General features: G+C 41.6%; 1 protein-coding gene across 50 annotated transcripts in view; it reads right to left on the bottom strand.

Moving 5' to 3' along the window:
• The window catches only part of Rims2 (regulating synaptic membrane exocytosis 2), a 490233-nt gene that overhangs the window by 15383 nt on the left and 453263 nt on the right, over positions 1–21587 (bottom strand). Inside the window, exon 1 of one of the 50 annotated variants that reach the window (XM_052747694.1) lies at positions 11020–11536. The exons of the other annotated variants lie outside the window; for them this stretch is intronic. Coding sequence (XP_052603654.1) covers positions 11020–11161 — 142 coding nt within the window. The 5' untranslated portion in view covers positions 11162–11536. Of the gene's footprint in view, positions 1–11019; positions 11537–21587 lie in introns of those variants that run through there. 50 annotated transcript variants of the gene reach the window in all.

The following is a 21587-nucleotide window of genomic DNA, read 5'->3' as shown; positions in this document are numbered from 1 at the left end:
GGAGCCGTGGGGAAGAGAAGGAGCAGGAGCTAATTCTGGGGACAGAGCAGGGCTGCAGACGTGCTCTCCATTGTTGGGTTCCACTGCCCCACAACAAGGACTCCACAGCTCCCACGACTGACTGCGTCTGTCGCCACTGCTGCTGGTTCTCATTCTAAGTGGGGATTTTTAGTCTCTCGGACCTGTCGCTACCTTACTGTCTTAAACTGGGTCTTTTAGATAGGTGGTTCTTAATCTTAAATATCATCATAAATTGAAGAACCATCTCTTAATATGAGAAAAAGAACTGCATGTCACACAAAAGCTCTAGAACGCAACAGTAAATGGATGAGAATTTAAGGTAGTTTTTTTCTGAGAAGGGATTGCTATTGCTATGTGCAAAAATAACAGTGTGTATGGATAGTTGGGGGCCAAATTTGCAGCAAATTTAAAATATAAGAAAGCCAGGTTATTTACCTTAGATTTCATCTGTACATTTCCCTTTCTTGACTGCTCACAGTCAATGAACAAAGATGAAAACTAAATAGCAAACTATTAAAAAATGTAAAGCCACAAAAATGAAAGGTAATTTACACTGAGTTCACTAGCCGGCCATTTAGCCACTGGTGGCCATTTTCAACAGTCAAGTGATATTTGTTAAGTTTCTTGTGCTGCCAATTGTCTTCCGAAGAAAACCATTCCACTCTTCAGCTGCAGAAGTTAACTTTGTCCCACGTCACGTTTCCACGTGCTCTGCTGCCACCAACATCACATCTCAAGTCGCCAAGTTGAAGAGGCGGATACCAGAGGCTTTCAGTCTAACAAGGGTGCTGGCCAGACTGGCTGATTTCTAGGAGCAGGTCATGTGTACACAGTGAGTCACCATCAAGGAGACACGGCAAGCAGTGACGTATGTGACAAGCAGCAATGCATGCAGGGTGGCTTCTGCAGCATGGTTGTGGGCATCATATCTAGCCTCTAGTCCTAGGTCTAATCCAATTTTTATTCAGCAAATAGTTTTCCTGCCTAATTGTCTGATTGATGTTGAATATTTTCTAAATAACACATATCTTGAACATGTTCCATTTCTAATTTAATAAAAAATGTACTCCAGTTTATATAATGATAATTCCTAGTATAGTATAGAGAAAGTGTGACATTCAAGCATTCTTGCACCTATAAGAATCCAAAGTTTCTTGATTCATCAGTGTTCCCTTCACCTCTAATAGTATCCTTTCACGTCCTGATAAGCACATAGAAAGCAAACTTGGCCAGGCCTGTGGCAATGCCTTTAATCCTAGCACAGGAAGTTCTCTGTGAGTTCGAGGCCAGCCTGGTCTACAGAGTGAGTTCCAGGAGGTAGGGCTGTTACACAGAGAAACCCTGTCTGGAAAAAACAAAACCAAACCAAAAAACCAAACAAACAAAAAAGAAAGGAACCTTGGTCATGTCTCCATTCACATCCATATTTTTGTGCTTGCTAGGGATAGAATGTAAAGGGATATGTTACACATACACACACACACACATACATGCTATATATAATACAAATGTATATATATATATATATATATATATATGCTACATATATATGTAACACATAATCATATAATTCCCACCTACATAAGTTTTTTATTTAGTAGTGAGGTAAGCTAGTAAACAAATGATGATGCCCCAGAGCAACATACTCTGAGTTCCAGATGAGTGGCCATACATCACTAGGACTGCACAGCTTTCTGTCAATGATGGAAATGCTCTATGATGGAGCAGCGTCCAATAAGGTCATCACTAGGTACAAGGCGCTACTGAGCACTTGAAATAAGGCTAGTGCCTCATGTACTGGATAACACAGATCTAGAGGTTCAGAGAAGAGCAAAATATTTTAAATAGTTGCAATAAGAGAAGGTTAACATAATAACATTAAATCTCTACATAACTCCAAGATATATATTACTATAGACTTTGCACATAAAAATAAGCTAAACTAAAAGAAATGAAGTTTCTTACTTAAGTTGTTAACTAGGCAGAGGTGGAATTACTATTTCAAATCTAGGTCCATCCAAGTTTTCCTCCACCTAGAGAAACTCCTGTGGTTTAGAGAAGACCTCACAGGTAGATGGGATGTGAACTGAGCACCGATGAGCAATTTAGATATACACACGGTAGTAGTGGAAGAACAGTAAGGTATCAACAAAACTCTGGAGCAAGGAGGCTTAGTTTTATAAATTTAGTAATTAGATTTGGAAGGACTTAGAACGTCAGGATAAAGGCTTTCCTTAGAAGAAATGAGAATCTGGTTTGCTCTATACCAGTGGTTCTCAACTTTCCTAATACTGTGACCCTTTAATACAGTTCTTCATGTTGTGGTGACCCCAGCCATAAATTTGTTGTTGTTACTTCATAATTGTAAATTTGCTACTGCTATGAATTACAGTGTAAATATCTGGGTTTTCCCATGTTCTTAGGTAACCCCTGTGAAAGGGTCAGTCGACCGAAAGGGGTCAACACCCACAGGTTGAGAACCACTGCTCTAGAGTTAAAGAAACTGGATTGGCCCCTGAAAGCAGCGAGAGCAGGTGGTGGTGATATTATCAGAGGTTTCAGAGACAAGCCCATTGGTTCCCAACAGCTGAGCTGTCAACGAGACTGAGAAGAAACAGAACAGAGAAATGCTGGGAAGGGAGCAAATTTCCTTGGCGGAAGTTGAAAACTCTATGTTCTCTGGGTCAGATTTGGTCAATAAAGGTGTTTGTTTGTCCCGAATAATGTTGAGATTCTTAAGTTTTGCTGCCAATATTTTAAAGTTTAAGGGTTTTCTGGGAAAAACCAAGTTTATGATTGTGTGGGGTACAAAAACAAAAGCCATCGTGCCAACCTGGAATAGAGTCAGCTTGCCATTGCCCAAAATGACTCTTCACCAATCTTCTGTGGATGGGCCCTCCCCAGTTCTCGGCCCTCTCCTGTTCCTCTTCTGCCTTGAGGATTTATGTGTTCATGCGGCCACCGATCTACAAACCCCGAAGGGAATAGGTGCCACCAACCGATCTATTTTAAATAGCCCAAATAATTTTCCTTGTGTTTTAGTTTCATGAAATAAAACCTAAATCAAGATAGTATCCAGACAAAAGCAGGTTCTTGGGGGGAACGTCAGAGAAGGTCACAGAAGCACATTACTAGTGTGATCGAACCGCCACACAAGGCCTGGCCTCTGTATATATTAGACAGGACTAAACCGGCAGTGAAATCTCTTCTCTGGAATTCGGGGATTGGGACTGAGAAAGGCGCAGTTTACAGGCTGGTGGCGCTGCAACACATGAACCCAGAGACTACTTGCTGCCACTGTTCTCTGGACATATACTCTGGGCAACAGAGCACAAGAGAGAGCTGGTCACTGAAGAAGCTGAAGCAGCCGTGTGAGGTAGGAACGAGGAGGGCGAGAAAGGGAAGAGGCCTCTCTGGCGGCCTTTAGATCCACGTGAGGCCTAGAGGACTCTATAGATTTGGGGGAAAGTCTCTGCAGAAACATTATTTACACACACACACAGTTCCTATTTTTATTTCCAGATTACAAAAAGAGAACTATTTCAAAACTAAAACTGAAACTATTGTTTTATGTAGGCATTTTCTTTAAATATCTCACCTTATAAATACCACGGCAGTTGGTAAATCTCTTTCCTCCCCAATCAAAAGCCAGTATAACATGAGGTAGGAAAAAATACAGAATGATCTTCTTTAAGCCATAATAATGGCCTAGCGTATCACAGCAGAGAGCATTTTCACTGGGTGGATACAGTCCTGGATAGTGATGGAGTGGTTGCCATGACAACTTCCTAACCAGTTTCTTCTGTAAGCCATTGTATTACAAAATGTCTCCACAAAGAAACTATGTCCCATTGCTGGCCTTGATTTAATGAATCTAGTGAAATATGAAGGCAAATTGGGGTCTACTCTGACTTCTACATTTAAGATTCCAATTACTTTAAGGCAGTGTTTCTCAAGCTATGGGTCACAACCCCTCCAGGGGCCGAATGACCCTTTTACAGGGGTTGTCCAAGGCCACCAGAAAACACAGATATTTACATGACAATCTATAACAATAGCAAAATTACAGTTATGAAGTAGCAACAAATAATTTTATGGTTGGGAGTCACCGCATCTTGAGGAACTGTATTAAAGGGTCACAGCGTTAGGAGAGGATCACTGGTTTAAGGGCTCTCTTTGAACCAAGATAGTGAAAGATGCTAATTCTTAGGTTAAATGTGAGTTGAAGTGTTCATCCATTTATGTTTTTTTCTTTTTAACCTCCAAAATATTGCCGGGCGGCGGTGGCGCACGCCTTTAATCCCAGCACTCGGGAGGCAGAGCCAGGCGGATCTCTGTGAGTTCAAGGCCAGCCTGGGCTACCAAGTGAGTTCCAGGAAAGGCACAAAGCTACACAGAGAAACCCTGTCTCGGAAAAAAAAAAAAAAAAAAAAAATAAAATATCTTGCTTTACTTTGTGTGCCTTAAGTACAAATCTAATACAAAAATTGTGTTACTTTTAAATATGATTTACTTGTTCAATGAAATGATTTTTCATATAAAATTATAATGCAAGGAAAATGGTTATCTATAAAAAGGTCCACAATAGCTATATTTTGAAAAAATATATAAAATAGTCCCCAAAGGGAGTGGCACTATTGGTAGGTGTGGTCTTGTTGGAGTAGGTGTGGTCTTGTTGGAGGAAGTGTGTCACTGTTGAGGTGGGCTTTGAGGTCTTATATATGCATAAGCCATGCCCAGTGTCTGAGACCACTTCCTGTTGCCTGTACATCAAGATGTAAGAATCTCAACTACCTTTCCAGTACCATGTCTGCCTGCATGTCGCCATACTCCCAGCTACAATGCTCCCCATCATGATGATAATGGGCTAAACCTCTGAAACTGTAAGCCACCTCCTCAATTAAATGTTTTCCTTTATAAGAGTTGCCATGGTCATGTCTCTTCACAGCAACAGAAACCCTAACTAAGATAGAAGTTGGTACCAGGAATGGGGTATTACTGCGATGGGCCTGACCATGCTTTTGTTTGGAGGAATCTTGACTTTGGTGCTTGGGGTTAGGAGAGCAGTGGAATGCTTTAAGTATTGACTAATGGGCCACACTAGTAGGAGAGTGGAAGACAGTGCTGAGTGTGATTTGATGGACTGTGGGGTTTTCACTCAAGAGGTTTCAGAGGAGAAGAATTTTAGTATGCTGTCTAGAAATCGTTCTTGTGATATTTTGGTGAAGAAAGTGGCTGGTTTTGCCCTTGTCTGAAGAGTCTGCCTGAGGCTAAAGTGAAATGTTTTAAATTAATTCCACTGACAAGAAATCTCAAAACAGCCTAGTATAGACTTTGCTGTGTGGTTAGTAGCAGTAACTCTAATGAAGATTTATAATGAAAAGGAGCAAGGTGAACAGGGAAAATTCCAAAATGAAAATTTTGAGGAGAAAAAGAGCACCAGGAAGTGCAATAGAACTAAATCCTGGGTTCAAGGAGATAAATGGATTAAGAACTGGAATAAAGAGGGTGTTAACATCAGGGCAAGATCCCACCCAGCCAAGTTTCCAACTTGTGAAAAGGAACTAAAGAAAAGGCTAGAGCTGGGTGTGGTGGGGCACACCTTTAATCCCAGCACTTAGGAGGCAGAGGCGGGCACATCTCTGAGTTTGAGCCAATCGTGGTCTACAGAGTAAGTCCAAGGACAGCCAAGCTTAGGCACAAAAGGAAACCATCGAAAACAGAAAGCTGGTGATGATGTAATTGAACAAGCAAGCAGCAGAACTTGGCAGCTTTGGCCACGTGGTGGTTCTGGCTTTAGAGTTAAGGATAGAAGCAAGGGGTTATGGAATTTTCCTCCATGACTAAGGAAAGCCACTGAGGCCAGGCATGTGTCGGGGGTGTCCCTGAACTGAGGCCCTGAGAGGCCATTGTGTGCAGCTGTGAAGGTGAAGCCTGGATTGCTGTGGAGACCCCAAGATGTTGGAGATGCCAGAGTTGTGGAATACCTGCTGAGGAGAGCTGCTAACAGGGAATAGAACCAGACCAAGAGGAAGAAGTGTGTTGCACTCAATAGAGCTGAAAAGAGTTGGAGATCCGAAGAGTGCTTTGACATCAGACATGGAGATACAGAGTTTGGAGTTTGCCCAGCTGGTTTTCAGTCTTGCTTTGGTCCAGTATTTCCTCACTATGCTCCCTTTCCTATGTTTTTGGAACAGTAATGTATATCCTGTGCCATTATATGTTGGAAGCATGTGATCTCTCTTTTTTTTTTTTTTTAACTTTGATTATAGGGGATTACAGTTAAGAGATTACATGGTTCTCAGAATAGACTTTGAATTTGGGGCCTTTAAACATTGTTGAGACTGTGATAGACTATGGGGACTTTTGAAGTTGGACTGAATGCATATTTGCATTATGATATGGCTCTAAGCCATTGGGGGCTATAAGAGGAATGTGGTGGATTGAAAGAAAATGGCCCCCTAAGGGAGTGACGCTATTAGAGGTGTGGTCTTATTGGAGTAGACATGGTCTTGTTAGAGGAAGTGTGTCACTGTGAAGGTGGGCTTTGAGGTCTCATCTATGCTCAAGCCACACCCAGTGAGTTGGTTCACTTCCTGTTGCCTACAAATCAAGATGTAGAATTCTCCAGCACTATGTCTGCCTGCACACCACCACACTCCCAGCTGCCATGTTCCCTGACATGACAGTAATGGATTGAACCTCTCACTGTAAGTTGCCACCTCAATGTTTTCCTTTGTAAGAGTTGCTGTGGTTATGGTGTCTCCTCACAGCAATAGAAACCTACCTAAGACAGTAGTCTATACATCTCTTGTCCCAGCCTGGCTTGGGAAGATGTGTAAATACTGTGATCAGACTTAAAACGTCTAGATCACACACTGAGAAACAATTTATAGGGAGAGTTAGTTTTATTTGCATTCAGCTGAAACAGACAAGAACAGTACAACTATTCAGCTAGTACTAGTAGCGACACCTGTTTTCTGCACTTAGCAGAGTTATACTGACATACACGGAGAATATTTGACTTCAACAGAGCAAAGGTAAGTTCCAGCTGTTACTCAGACAAGATGGTTTCTAAGACTTAAGTGTGTTAGTAACTCCACACCAGGACTCACATCATCCCATGAAGTAAACAGCCTCTTAAAAGGCTGTGTGTGTTTGTGTTTACGTAAGTCCTTTGTTACTGAGATGGTTCCTATCTCACTCACAGTGGCCTCAAACATGTGGTCCTCTAGCCTCTGACTCCCCAGTCCCGGGAATTTCAGGTTTGCATCATTGTGATGGGCTAAATGGATCTTTACCTCAGTAATCCTCACAGCCTCACTATCATATGCAGAGGGTTTTTTCTTGGCTTTCTAGTGATTCTTAAGTGACTTTCATTTCTTTCTGATTTTCTTATAATTTAATTTAAAACTGGCTGATACACAGAAGGAATTAAATACTAACTTATTTAGTTACTTTGTGTTGAGTTGACAGGATCTCTGTGTATGGTGGCCAAATTAAGTTTCAATCAGAGGTGGTAGGGTGTAAAATATTGGGGAAGTAAAATTCGTCCCATAATATACACATAACTAACTAAGGACCATGAGCTTAGAAATGCAGAGGACATGTAGATGGCCTCTAGGAGACCCTCATGCATCAGCAACTTTGCCACACAAACATGTTTTCTTGGATGGGGAGCTGTAGGGTTGCTTCTACAATTGCTTAAAAATAGTTCCTATATTCTTATAAGTGCTCGAAATATTCAAACATCCTGTATATACTAATTGTATATCAGGAAGGAAGACTTACTGTTGGGACCAAATAGGTTACACAGTGAAAATATAACCCATTCAAACAGGTTCCATGATAAAATGAGTGAACGTAATTTATAAGTTGTTAATAACGCGAAGAGTAGTATTTCCACCACTTCTATCTAAAATAGCCTCAGAGATATGGAGAACATCCTGTGGAATAAATGCAGGGAAAGGATGGAAAAACAAATTTGCCAGTAAGCAGAAAAGCTGAAACAAAGACCAGTCTACACAGTGAATTAACTCAAGCCAGCCACACTGGGATTTGTTATGTGTAGGCAATGTGTTTACCTTCTCCGAGTCTATATTTTCACAAGAGTAAAACATAAAAAAAAAAAATCATCTTGAAGAACTCCCATGAAATAAAAGAAAGGAATACATAGAAACTGCATAGTTAATGGTAACTATTACTGGGCTCAGTTTTCAAGACCATGGCCTCCCACAGGGAGATTTAATCTAATACAACTGTTATGAAACAATTCTGAAAGCACTGTAGTCAGCAGTTACGGGGTAGATCCTAATTCTACTACTCACTAGCTGAGGAATCCAGACAGATAGTTTTCAAATATGTGCAGGATGCTGCTTCATGAGACATTAGAAGCTCATGTTACCGATGCCTGAATCAGCATTTTACACTCTCTCAGGGGACCCCTCTTTAACTCCTAAATCAGGCTCTCTTAATGTGTCTGCTACACTGTATTTTACCTAGCTAATACCTGTTATAGTTACGAAGTTATTTCTGTTTTCTTCATTAGACTCCAAGAAGGCAAGATAATGCACCCATTTCCCACTCTCACAGCTACAAACACATCGAATACTCTGAGTATTTCTGAATAATGACTGAAAAGCGTTTGGTCTCTTTACGGACCCCTTGGGCACTTTCTGTATAGAACAGCAATGCCTAGAGACATGGTTTAAGAAAGAAATGAGAATACAGCTATTGCACTATTTCCAGGGGAAACCTTTTTTAAAAGATTAAAAAAAAAACACCCTGATAACAAAAGAAAAGGGAAGAAAAGGAAAATGCTAGCTTTGCTCTGCACCTGGCTTTCCTGAACAGACTGCTAATTTAGTCAGTCTCAGTGATCAGTGACCACCGCTCCCATTACATCCACTGTTCTCTACCAACGCGAACACCATGTTCAGAAGCATTTCCTCTTCTTGTGAGCTGGAACAGATTTCACAGGAATGACTATAATAATGCTTCCAAGTATGTTACCCACATTAACTTCATGTGTTCTGCATGGGTGTCTCAATAGAAAAGAACATTGCAGGGTGTTGTGGTCCTGCTCTGGACCACGGGTGTCTGTGGCTCACAAATCTGTGAGGATGTTGATACAGTTTCTTAAAACACGGGAATTTCAAGAGTCAAGGAGTGTTGTGAAAACAGAGAAGAAAGTTTGGATTCATTTCTCTTGACTCTGGGCCAGTGAAGGATTCACTTATGGAGAGTCCCTCCTTGTGAGTAGAGACATATATGATACATTTAACAATGCTACCCTTCCTTGTGGAACACTTTGTCTTGGCAACTCAATATTACTGCACAGAAATCTGTTCCAGTTTCTCGTGTGTATATGTAGAAACTTCCTTTGGGATTTGTCTGTATGAGACACAGATAAGTGAATGTACTTTCAATTTTGAAAAATCTTCACATTTTGTTTAAGCCTTTCTTACTATCTCAAAAATGCTTTTAGGATGGTATTTTGTAAACCCCCAAATCCCAGTAATAACTTAAGAATGATGATGGCTTATGTGAAGTAAACTCCAGATTGAGGAATTAGCATAAATATGCTTAGAAATAAGTCTACATTTTATTTAAATATTTGTATTTTCAGGCACACCTGACTTTGAATTGTAGTTTCAATACTTACTAGGATAGTGAGTATGTGCAGTCAAGTATCCATAAAGAATAATCTAGAACTTGCGAGCTGAGCACACAGGCTGTGTTGGTCACTCCAGTGTCAACGGAATGGGCAAGTTTCTGAATTTCTTCTTGCCTCAGCACCCTCCTTTGTGAAACATGGCTAAGAAAGGTTATGGGCCCTCAAGGCTAAACACTACAGGACACAAGCAGGGTCTAGCAAGTAAGGAATTCCAGGAAGCAGCTACAAATAGGATTGTGCAGTTATTCACTTTAACTGTCTTTCATTGGTTCACTTCATACCGTTCCTAGAATTTTAAAGAACTAATTGCAGGAAACAAGTCAACTGTAAACGTCCAAAACAGAAAAACAAGGGCAAGTGTGGAAATCAAAAGTCATGCTTTCACAGGGAGTTACCTTAGTGTTACATTTGTATTTATATGTATCTTTGTTTATAGCAAATTAAGATTCAACATCAAGCCAGAAGAAACTCGGATAGCTGAAGACTGACTGTATCATTAACTGTCCGTCCCTCTCCAGAGCGAACATAGGAAATTTTTATTCCCATCTGTTCTTAAAGTAGGTAGTTAATTTCTTCTAAACTAGAGCTAGGTAGAGTCCTAGTAAGAAATAAAAGCAAGCAAATCTTAATTCTATAGTGTCGGTTGCCAAATCTTATGAGAGTTCTTCCTCAAGGAAACCAGGATCTGTTATTCCAAACTTTGAGAAGTCCTGCAAATCTCTCGGTGAAGAGTTTAACGCAGCCAGTCCCTTTTACTTACAATGACATTGCTGAACAGGAGACAGCCAACTGCCAGAATCACACATTAGCTAGTGAACGAAGTTCCGAGCGGACACAGTGCAGAGGCGCCTTCAGTGTGCCCACCTTCTCCCTGCCCACCTGTCTTGGCTGTCACAGGCCGGGACACCCAAAGTTCGGCTGCTGCGGTCCTCCTTAGTTTCCCAGCATTTCTGTCCTCCAGACTACATGCTGACACAGAGACTGACTGCGGGTTTAGGAAGTAAACAAAAGTAAACAGTGTGGGGGGCACACAGGAGGCGCCGCCTGCCTTCACCCAGTCTACATGTTCATTCAGCTTCCAAGTGCTCCATAATTCAATCAATCTCACTAGGCCAGCTACTCCCCAGGAGAGCCTGTGGAGCTCTAAGAACAACCTGCAAACAGTGCTTCTTAGCCCAGTGCTCTAGGGGTCTTCCAGGCACAGTCCTCGCGGCACAGAGGCTATTCGGAGTTCTCACCTGAGTCCAAGCCTCCTGCGACCAACCCCAAGTGATCTACAACACACACACCATGCAAGAGGGGGCGGGAACAGTGGTCCTCACCTCCGTCTTCTTCTTCCAAGGAGTTCATGCAGGGGAAGTAGCCTGCAAGAGCTTCAAAGGAGGCGGAGAGGCTGCTCCGGCTCTGGGAGCGCTGCATGGAGCGCCCAGCGGCGCCCGTGCTCCCCAGGCCCTGCCGGCCCATCTTGCTGGAGGACCCGCTTTTCCCGCGGTACAAGATACGAGGCGTCTTGGCGGCTGGCGCGCGGCGACCGCTGCGGTTCCAGAGCTTGCCGGGCGCGGGCTGGCTGGTTCCGAGGAACCCTAGGGTTCCGGCCCCTGCCTCCCCGGCCCAGCCCGGCTGGGATGTGGCTGGGCCCTTGGCTTTGCTGGGGAGGGATCGGGAGGAAAGCCGTCAAGAGGAGCAGCTGCTCACTGTGGAAGTCCAAGGTGTCGCCAGGGGAGCTGAGGATCCCGGAGGCGGGAGCCGCTAGCCCGGGTGCCCTCCCTGGCTGGGAGATGCTGCTGATGCTGAGCTCCCCGCCAATCAGCGGCTGGAGGGGGCGGCTCCACGGCGCGATGCCGGGGCGCACCTCAGGTTCTGACCTGCAGACCCCTTGGAGCTGTCGCTGCTTCCTCCTTTGGCATGGCCAGCACCTGAGAATGGTGACTAGGTGACGAGTTAGGCAACTCAGAGTGGTAAGATGTGGGGAAATTCCTGGTAGTCACTTTCCCTTAACAATTTCTCTTCAGCAGCTGTTCACACTCCCCAGGTGTAGATGAGAGACACCGTCTTTACCATATTTTAACCAGGGCTTATGAAAACCTACATTAATCCTTTCTTTTTAACTTGAAAGTAACGGAAAAAAGTCAACAGAAGAGTTCTTTGAAAAGCGACAACAGAAACACCAACACGGGGGAGAAGCACAATGACGCTTGTGAAGTTTGCGTTCATTCCAGGAACCTCTAATTCCTTCTTTCTCTACACAAGGCAATCAGCTGCCCACTGTTGCTAAGAATAACACCATCAAGTGTAACATCACAGTAAAAGGTTACATCTTAACATAAATTGGTAAGCAACACAGAGTTACTAAAAAACAACACCGTTGATAAGCAAAGTTACCATGTTTCTGCAAGATGGAAATCTCTGTCTCTGGACACAAAGCAAGTTTGATACATTTTATTCCGAGTCAGAAGAGTGCCTTAAGTTTCTAAAACCTTAGGGAAGTCATTTACCCTCTCGATTTTCCTAAGTAATCACACACACACACACACACACACAGACACGTATATGTATATACATGGTTTTTACTTGAAGTACTGAGAGATTCAAATGTTCAAGTTCAGTTAGTCAACCAAGCCCCTGGCAAAGACCAGGTATCTTGGTAGATGCTTACAATACAACAGCAGTCAATGCAGCTGAAAGTCCCTACTGAAGTGTGTGTGTGTGTGTGTGTGTGTGTGTGTGTGTGTGTGTGTGTATTGCCAGAGGGGAGGAGTTAGGGAGCAGCAATAAATCAGTACATGCCTTAGTGTTACAAGGAAAAATTGATGCAAACAGAGGCAAGAGGTGTGGGCACACAGCAGTTTAGAAATCTCATAGGTGTCACTGCCCAGGAGGCACGTGAGAAGAGGTATGAAGAAGGCAGGAAGGAGGGCCTGCAGGGTGCTGTTGGGCATGGACACGGAATCCTGAGAAGCCAAAGGTGGAGCAGGTGAGAAGGGATGGAGCACACAGGACAGGGGATGGGCTTGGCTGTCAGACATGCCAAAGGTGGAGCAGGTGAGAAGGGATGGAGCACACAGGACTGTCAGACATGCCAGCTCAGGGAGTATGAAAAATGCTCACAAGGAACAACACTCTCACATCTTTCTAAAAATGCCAAAACTTTCAGCACAGAAAACTATCATTGTAAGAAAAAGGTTTTGTTATTTAGACCAAATTTCCCTGTTTTGCAGACAGACATTCATCCTTTCTTATTAATATTCCACAGCTTCAAGTCCAGTTCCCTTTTCAGTATTCACTCTCCTACTACCAACATTTCAAAACCAGATAAAAGTCAGAGAACTCTAGGAAGAACACTTTTCCATACATGTCGGTTTTACTGCAAGAACGGAAGCTTTTACCATTAAACAAGAATTTCATTAGAGGAATAAAGAAAAAGATCCCAGGCTGAGAGAAATGGAAAGGACTTATTTAAAGTCATCTTATGGTTTTTGAGCTGTCAGTCATGATTTTTTAGTGAGTTCTGAAAATAACTGACTTGCATTTGATCAGCAATTTATTCATTTATTTAAATTTTTTTTTGTTTCTGACTGTCTATGGATGTGTGTATGCTCATGCACGTATGTGAGTACTAGTGCCTTCAGAGGTCAGAAACACGAGATCCCCCAGAGCTGGAGTCACAGGTGGCTGTGAGGCACCTGACGTGGGTGCTGGGAACCAAACTCAGGTCCTCTGGAAAAGCACAGTGCTCTTAACCACTGAGTCATCTCTGCAGCCCTTAGTCAAAATTTAAAGAATAAAAATGAAATAAAAGAATCAGAGTTTGTCTACAGTTGTTTCATGAGTAGGTATGCATGTATATGTGTATATTGAGTTATGATGTAAAATATGTTTCTTGCCTTTGAAATAGTTTGGAAAACATGAATATAATAAAGTAACTATTTATATGTGAGGAAATTTAGATTTAAGAGTAAAACAGTTTCTTGCACTGGCTCAGAAGGAATGAATGGCTAATGCATGGCTAAATCATTCATCTTTTATCAGGATATTTGCCTGAATGGGGACAGGATAATAAAAGCACACAACTTTGCTATATGAACACAAATACTTGAACAAAGTGGGGAGTGAAAGTTACCTGCTTAAAAACTTTTGGGAAACACTGACAGGCCATTTCTAGCTTCCTGGCAGGAGGAACATATGAAGGAAGAGGGCTGAGCAGAGAATTCCCAAAGAAACAATGGATAGAGATGGATGGGAAACTTCGTTCAAAGCATCCAGGAACATCTTGGTGGGTGAAAGTTGCCCCAGAAAGACACATCCCAAGTTTCTAGCAGAGGCTGCATGAGGAGGTGCTCTGAGGCCCTGTTATGTGCCTCAGCATTCCTTGGTCAGACCAGAGGAGTCTAGATGCATCCGTTTCTAGCTGAGCATCACTCCTCTCATGGAACTCCGAAGCAAGGCCTCCCTGGGATGCTTTCAAATAGTTAAACATTGCGATCTTAAGTGACAGAAGACTGGCATAGAGATGGGCACAGGACACTCAGGAAGGTGGAGAAAAGCTTCTTTACTTGAAGGAGGAAAGATTCAAGGTACAAAGAACTAACACACACAGAGCTGGACCACAGTAATGATGAGATAATTCTTGTTTCACATGATAGTTTAGAGAATGATCTGAAATTATTGAGGCAAATTAGATTCCACTTTATTAGTCCTATGCTCAATTGCTTTCAAAATATTTCTAATTTCACATATGTATTTCATGATATTTAGCATTGTTTGCATTTTTGTGTTTGAGATGTGTCTCAATTATGTAGCCTAGACTTGCCTCAGACTTCTAATCTCACTGCCCCAGTCTCCTGAATGCTGGAAATACAAGAGTGCACACCAACACATGTAGGTTGCTTACACATTTTTAACAAGCCTGGTTATCATTCCTTAGTCTTGTCAGACACATCTGCTGTCACCCCTGATTAATTTAAAATTCATATAAACAACACATAAAACCATTTCATAAGTACATGTATCCAAATCCAAGACACGAATAGTTTATATAGTACATGTATATGTAGCCTAGCACGTGCAGCCACACCATTAGTACATGCATATGCAGTCTACCATGTGTAGCTGCACAATGTACATTGTTTTGGATTTACCTCTCCAATGATGAACCACTACATTTCCTTACACAAAAACAAGCATATGTCTAGAATATGATAAGCCCAGGATCCCAACTTATTTTTAATTCTTTTATCCATCCAAACATAACTAGAGATTAAGAGTCACAAACAAACATAATAAATTGCCTTCTAAAAATAAAATCCTGAAAAATTCCATCAGAAAATATGAAAATCATCTTTCTGAAGGAAAGATAAACAGATATACTTTGCATATGCTACTATCGTATGCCACTTGATAAATACAAACCAACATATTTTACAGATAGAGTTCATAAAAACACACTACTCTAATGTGTCACATATTCCATCAGTCCTAACAGGGAATCTTCTTTGCAGATGTGCTAACAAAGACTCAGCCATATTGAGTACATGCGTACCGTGGCAGCGCAGGTCTGCAACCACACAGTCTGACCTCAGGTAATGTCTGAGAACCATGCCACAGATGCTACACACGCTCATGTAAAACTAAGACGGTAGAAAGACACAGAGCACAGAACTGATAAATGTGCTTATAATTGTACTGTCAAGTTCTTCATCAAAAACAAATGCGCACACTCCAATCTTAAAGTCATACTGCTTATTTTACCTACGTGGTTATGTTAAATCTATATTTGCTTTCCCTATAAAACATACCAAATATTATATATCCCAGAACTGAATTTAAAATCTGAAATCAACATTCTTTTCTCTCATTCCTAGCTTTATGTTAATATGGCAGAAATAAAGCATAAATCTTGGAGATTTCAGTTTTCAAAGGTATTTTTAGTTTTTATTTGGCAGATTTTGAAAGTGAAGAACAGATGTTACAGTTTAGCAGCTGGTCAATCCAAAACTTAGAGAAGTTGAAGAGGTAAAAATGTGTTCAACTATGATAAGAGGAAAAAAACCAAAAGAGGTGAAGTGGTCAATAGTTTCATTATTTTAACACAGTGAGATTCATGATAATATATGTCCATTGAAGATAAAATCTGTCCATGGAAGTAAAAAAAAATATTGATTAAGCTAAAACATGGTGATCAGATTTGACCTGTGGCATGATGGGGAAAAATCCTTAAAGATCAAAGCCGTGTGTAATAAAAAGAAAAAGCAAGGCAGTACAGAGGAGGATGAGCACATACTGGAACACATCCATCTTCATTATGTCCCTTTAAGCACAGTAATAATTATGAAGACAACAGCCAGATTCACGTCCTTCACCTATACAGTTTAATATAATCACTGAGGTACTTACCGTCATTGTTTCTACTTCACAGACGACAAAATTAAGAAAATAGTCATCCAATAAATATTGGTTGCATACACACCACAGGCCAGACATGCTGCCGTCACTGAGGATACAATAGCAAACAAAAATTGACAGAAACCCCTGACGTCTTGCAGTTTCCACTAGTGAAATGGTGGTTAACATTAAATGCCACTGCTGTCCACCAGCCTTTCCCCAAAGCTCTGCGCGGCAACACATATGACCATTTCGTAAGTACACAACACTGCGAGAGGGATACTACCGGCAAATTCATTACATCGGGGAGGAAACTGAGGCACAGGTTATTAAGAAATGAAACCAGCAGTAAGTCTATAAAGTTTGAGTCACAGTATAATAACTTGTTCAGTATCATAAATAGTAAACCCAGCACTTGGTTGGACTATTTCAACCAATGCTTAGGCTCTATGACCTTGAAGATAAAGGAGAAACCAGCTCAGATGCAAACTGTTTCTCCTATTCTGTTCTAACACAGATTACATCTCTTATTGAAAAATGTGCAAATTCCTCTCTAGCAGCAAGACAGAAAGCAGTTCTGCATCACCAGTGGACGCCAGCAGTGTCTTTCCCTGACACCGTCTGGAGTCCTAGATCTCCCAGGTTGAGGGCTCAGTGCCTATAATGCTCTCAGTCCCCTACGGTTTAGATGCCCAAAACAGTTTGTTTTACCTGTGATTCTGACTGGCTATAGATTGGTGTTCCATAAGCCCCTCCCCAGCAGCTCCCAGAACTAAGGAAACATCTGGGTACATCTCATTCCAAAGGCTGTTGGTAGAGACACACAGGGTACAATAAAGAAGGAGCTTGTAGTTTCCATGTACTCTCTTAGCTCTCCGCCTGCTAGCACCCTCCACATGTTGAGCTCTCCGCCTGCTAGCACCCTCCACATGTTGAGCTCTCCACCTGCTAGCATCCTCCACATGTTGAGCTATCCAGAACCTCTCTAAACTGCCTCTTACGGCGTTGGTGAAACTGAATTGCACAAGCATTAAGTAGTGAGGTGGGGGCAGCTATGTGACAATGTGTTTGGGAAAAGGGTGCTGTCTAATGCTAAGCAGCCTGGGTGTAGCAGCAGCACCGTCTGCTCATGTGGCTCTTCAGTGTTCCCTCTCAGAACAGGTCAGCTTCCTTCTGAAATGGGGGCAGGGGGCTTATCTACTATCAGAAAAAGTAGATGTTCTTGCTGATGAACTTCAAGGCAAGGAGATTAGACTTTCTGTGTCCTGCCTTAAAGAGAAGAAACTACTTTTTAATGGCCTATCCTGTGGAAGGAGTTATAAGCCAGGAACAATGGGAAAAAAACACACACCAGAAAGAGGCACACACCCATAGCCTCATAATGCCTCAGTAATAAATTCATACAAAGTCTACATAGGAATATCAGGAGATCACTCTCGAACATTCCAGGAAAAAGAATAAATTTCTTTTTCTGCTATGATTCCCCTGGAGATTCTGGAGAAGTACCATCCAGCAACTTCTCATAACATGAGATCAATAGCATTTCAGAATTTTATGGGTACAATCATTCTGTATAAGTAGACAGCAAGATCTAAATGTCTTCCTGAGTTTCAGGCACCAAAGAAATAAAATTATGCAGCATCTCTAAGATGTGTGTGCCGAAACTTGTTCTTAGTCATTCATTATTTATTTACTCCTTTTACCACAGTGTGACTACAATAATATTAAGTATGCACAGAACATAGGATTCCCTCAATCACAATTAAGTCCAGTTTTTACTTTCATTCTTTTATTACTGGCTAAATTCCATGTATTCACTCGAGTATACCTGGAAATAAGATTTTGATGACCACTCTGTTCAGGTAAGTCACATACTGTTTAGATATAAATTTCTTAAGTTGTTTACACTGCTTGACACCATTCTGACCTAAAGAAAATTTGATGTTTTTGTAGATGTCTAATTTTACTTGTAGACAACTTAATCAATTCACTGTATATGGAGATAGGAAATTTGTAACATTAAGGTTGTTAAAAATCCAAAGGCAGTAGAGATAAATGAAGGTTCTTTAAAATATTTTAAAAAATTCAGGATTTTAAATAGCATATTGGAAAAACAAAGGCCATGAAAAACATTCCATCCAGGTCAAACACATCACCCAGACTGGGTATAAGTGAATTCCTGCCTGAAGGTAGTTCTATTCTACTCAGTGTATTTGAAAAACAGGATAAAAAATGGCGTGCCAAGTGGTTAACTTAGTAAACCAAACTGAGTCACTCAGCACCAGTCGACTCCCCTGAAGGTGCTATGTGCTCAGGGTGTGAGCGACCCGAGTGTCTGTGTGCTCAGGGTGTGAGCGACCCGAGTGTCTGTGTGCTCAGGGTGTGAGTGACCCGAGTGTCTATGTGCTCAGGGTGTGAGCGACCCGAGTGTCTGTGTGCTCAGGGTGTGAGCGACCCAAGTGTCTGTGTGCTAAGGGTATGAGCGACCCGAGTGTCTGTGTGCTAAGGGTATGAGTGACCTGAGTGTCTGTGTGCTAAGGGTGTGAGTGACCTGAGTGTCTGTGTGCTAAGGGTATGAGTGACCTGAGTGTCTGTGTGCTAAGGGTGTGAGCAACCTGAACGTCTTGCTAATTTGAAACTTTATAGTAAGAAAGAACAATGTAGATGAAATATGTGGTTCTTGAATTTAAACTAAAGTGGCTCCATTAATCTGCTTTATTTATACCTTCACAGTAAGGTTGGTATCTTGAAGTCTGAAGAGAAAGAGAAAACAGTCTCAGGTGGAGGCAATCTGTCGTGTAATTTATATTCCTTCTATCTGCTCAACAAATACAATAATAATGTGTTTTTAACTCTTAAGTTCTTTTTTTAAGTCTGGGAGTGAAGTGATGATCAATTAGAATGGGTCTTTTTCCTCATAATGTTGACAATGCAATGAGTAGACAGACACTAAAAAAGAACCATCAAAAACAACTCACAGCAAGGCAGCGTGACACATGTCTGTAATTCTAAGGAGGTGGAGGCAGAAGGGTCAGGAAGTCAGGACAATTCTTGGTTAAACAGTTAAGTTCTAGGTCAGCCTGGAGAATGTGTATAGGTTGTATGCAAATTATTCCATTTTATATAAGATACTTGTCCATTTGTGGATTGAAGTATGGAGATACCACGGAACCAATCCCACAAGGTACTGAGACTACACACAGACACCTGGGAAGATGATACTGAGTAAGTTTACGTCTCTCAGTGCCAACAATAGCACTAACCAAGACTCCCCAGGCATTTCCCACGGTTTAATTATAAGGGTTTTAGATATTATATCTAATTGATAATCATTTTGCTTTATAAAGTTACTTTCCACAATTTTTTCTTCCTTTTCTTCGTGTGTGTGTGTGTGTGTGTGTGTGTGTGTGTGTGTGTGTGTGTGTGTGATACAAGTATGTGTGTGTGTGTGAGTGCTAGCCCATGGAGACATATGTGGAAACCACATATGGGAAACTGATGATAGGTTGGGTTCCTCAACTCTTCTTCACCTTAATTTTTGGAAATTGGGTCTTGTCATTTTGGCTAGCCTGTCTGGCTTGTCAGGAAGCCTGAGATCTACCTGTCTCCCCCTAGTCCTGGTGAGGTTGCAGGTATATATCGTCAGGAAGCCTGAGATCTACCTGTCTCCCCCAGTCCTGGTGAGGTTGCAGGTATATATCGTCAGGAAGCCTGAGATCTACCTGTCTGCCCCAGTCCTGGTGAGGTTGCAGGTATATATCGTCAGGAAGCCTGAGATCTATCTACCTGTCTGCCCCAGTCCTGGTGAGGTTGCAGGTATGTATCGTCAGGAAGCCTGAGATCTACCTGTCTGCCCCAGTCCTGGTGAGGTTGCAGGTATATATTGTCAGGAAGCCTGAGATCTACCTGTCTGCCCCAGTCCTGGGTCTACATTGCCAGAGCAGCTTTTGTTTTAAATGTGGGTTCTGGGGACTCAAGGTCAGGTCCTCATGGTTCTATGACAAGTGCTTTGCCAGCCGAGGTATCTTTGTAGTCCTCTCAATTATATATGTATTATATAACATACAATTTACATAACATATATATATATAATTATATATAATAGTGATATATACTAAACAATACACTCAACTCCAACCACATCTTGAAACTCATCAGTAATATTTTACAGATTTTGAAGCATAAAGAAGACAAAAGACTGCACATCCATTAGCAGTGATTTAAGTGAAGACTAGCTCAACTGTGAATTTAAAATTTTCTTACATTTCTGCATATTGGATATTCTGCAAAAATATGTATGAAGCATCAATGTATTATTCCCACCCAAGGGTCTCCACTGAAAGCATTTAACATAGACCACTGATTGCTTAGTAGACTGGATCACTCACTCACTACTAAATAACATTAAAGAAATATTTATCCATCAGTACAAATAGATGAAGTAGTGGATTGTGTCAATTACTGACTGACCACTGGTTAAATCTATTGCATTTAATCACTATGTATTATTTGAATTAGTAAGTATAGAAAGACTGAAAAAACAGACCATGCAAAATAAAAGGACGAGCGTGCATCTGGAACATAGTTTACGTAGCCCAGAGGCATTTAAGAGAACAAGCATCAAAACAGAGAAGGTGGTAGAGAGGAGGAGAAGGAAGTGGGGGAGGAGGAGAGGGAAGGGGAGGAGGAGGGGAGTGGGGAGGAGGAAGAGGGGGAGGGGGAAATACTTCTGCTTTGGTGGTGATAATTGCTACATTTTTAAGATCAAGAGACTAATTCTATAGGTTGCAGGATTATTACATTCTAATACACAATTTGGACAAGCACAGCATTCAATTGGAAAAGGGAACTAAAGGGGAAATCTAGAAGTAAATTACTTTGGTTTTCACAAAAAGCACAAATTATATAGGTACAAAATGACTCAGAAAAGAATAAACCAAGGGAAATGTAAGAAGTTAAAAATAAAACTGTTCTCTATGAGACCCAAAATGACCAACTTGCTGTTGCCTCCCAAAGTCTTTCAGGTCCTGGTCTTACAGGCCCGCGAAGCAGCATTTGATAGAGCCGGCCACTAGACTCCAAAGGATGACCTTGCTGTGGCTCTGTAAGAAGATCCTTCCAGTTTTCTTCCAATCCCTCACCTTCTCAAACCCCTCCCGCAGTGGACTGCACCTCTTCTATCAAACTTATACCTTCAATGTCATCCTAGCAATCAGTTCTGGGCCCTCCTCTCCCACACACTCCCTACCCTCACCCCAGGATGGCCTCTTTCCATTTTCAGTCTGGAAACTGAAGTAAGTTTATGCAATTGTTCTCAGGAGCTTCACCTCTGATCTGAATTTCTAGAGAAGTCCAGTTAACATTGCTTCTAGAACGTGTCACAGATGGCTCAGTCTACTCTTTCGGTTTCTTTCCCAAAGAAATCTGTGTTGTTTCTTCTCTTTACAGACTTAATAAATGACAGGAGTAGCCACTTTTGCTCAGATAAAAACATCTGGACACCCCTTCT

The sequence above is a fragment of the Peromyscus californicus genome, unplaced genomic scaffold (genome assembly GCF_007827085.1).
Source record: "Peromyscus californicus insignis strain IS unplaced genomic scaffold, ASM782708v3 Scaffold_20__1_contigs__length_68692818, whole genome shotgun sequence".
Classification (NCBI taxonomy): Eukaryota; Metazoa; Chordata; class Mammalia; order Rodentia; family Cricetidae; genus Peromyscus; species Peromyscus californicus.
Note: the sequence above shows the minus strand (reverse complement) of the source record. Positions and strands in the feature narration are given on the sequence as shown.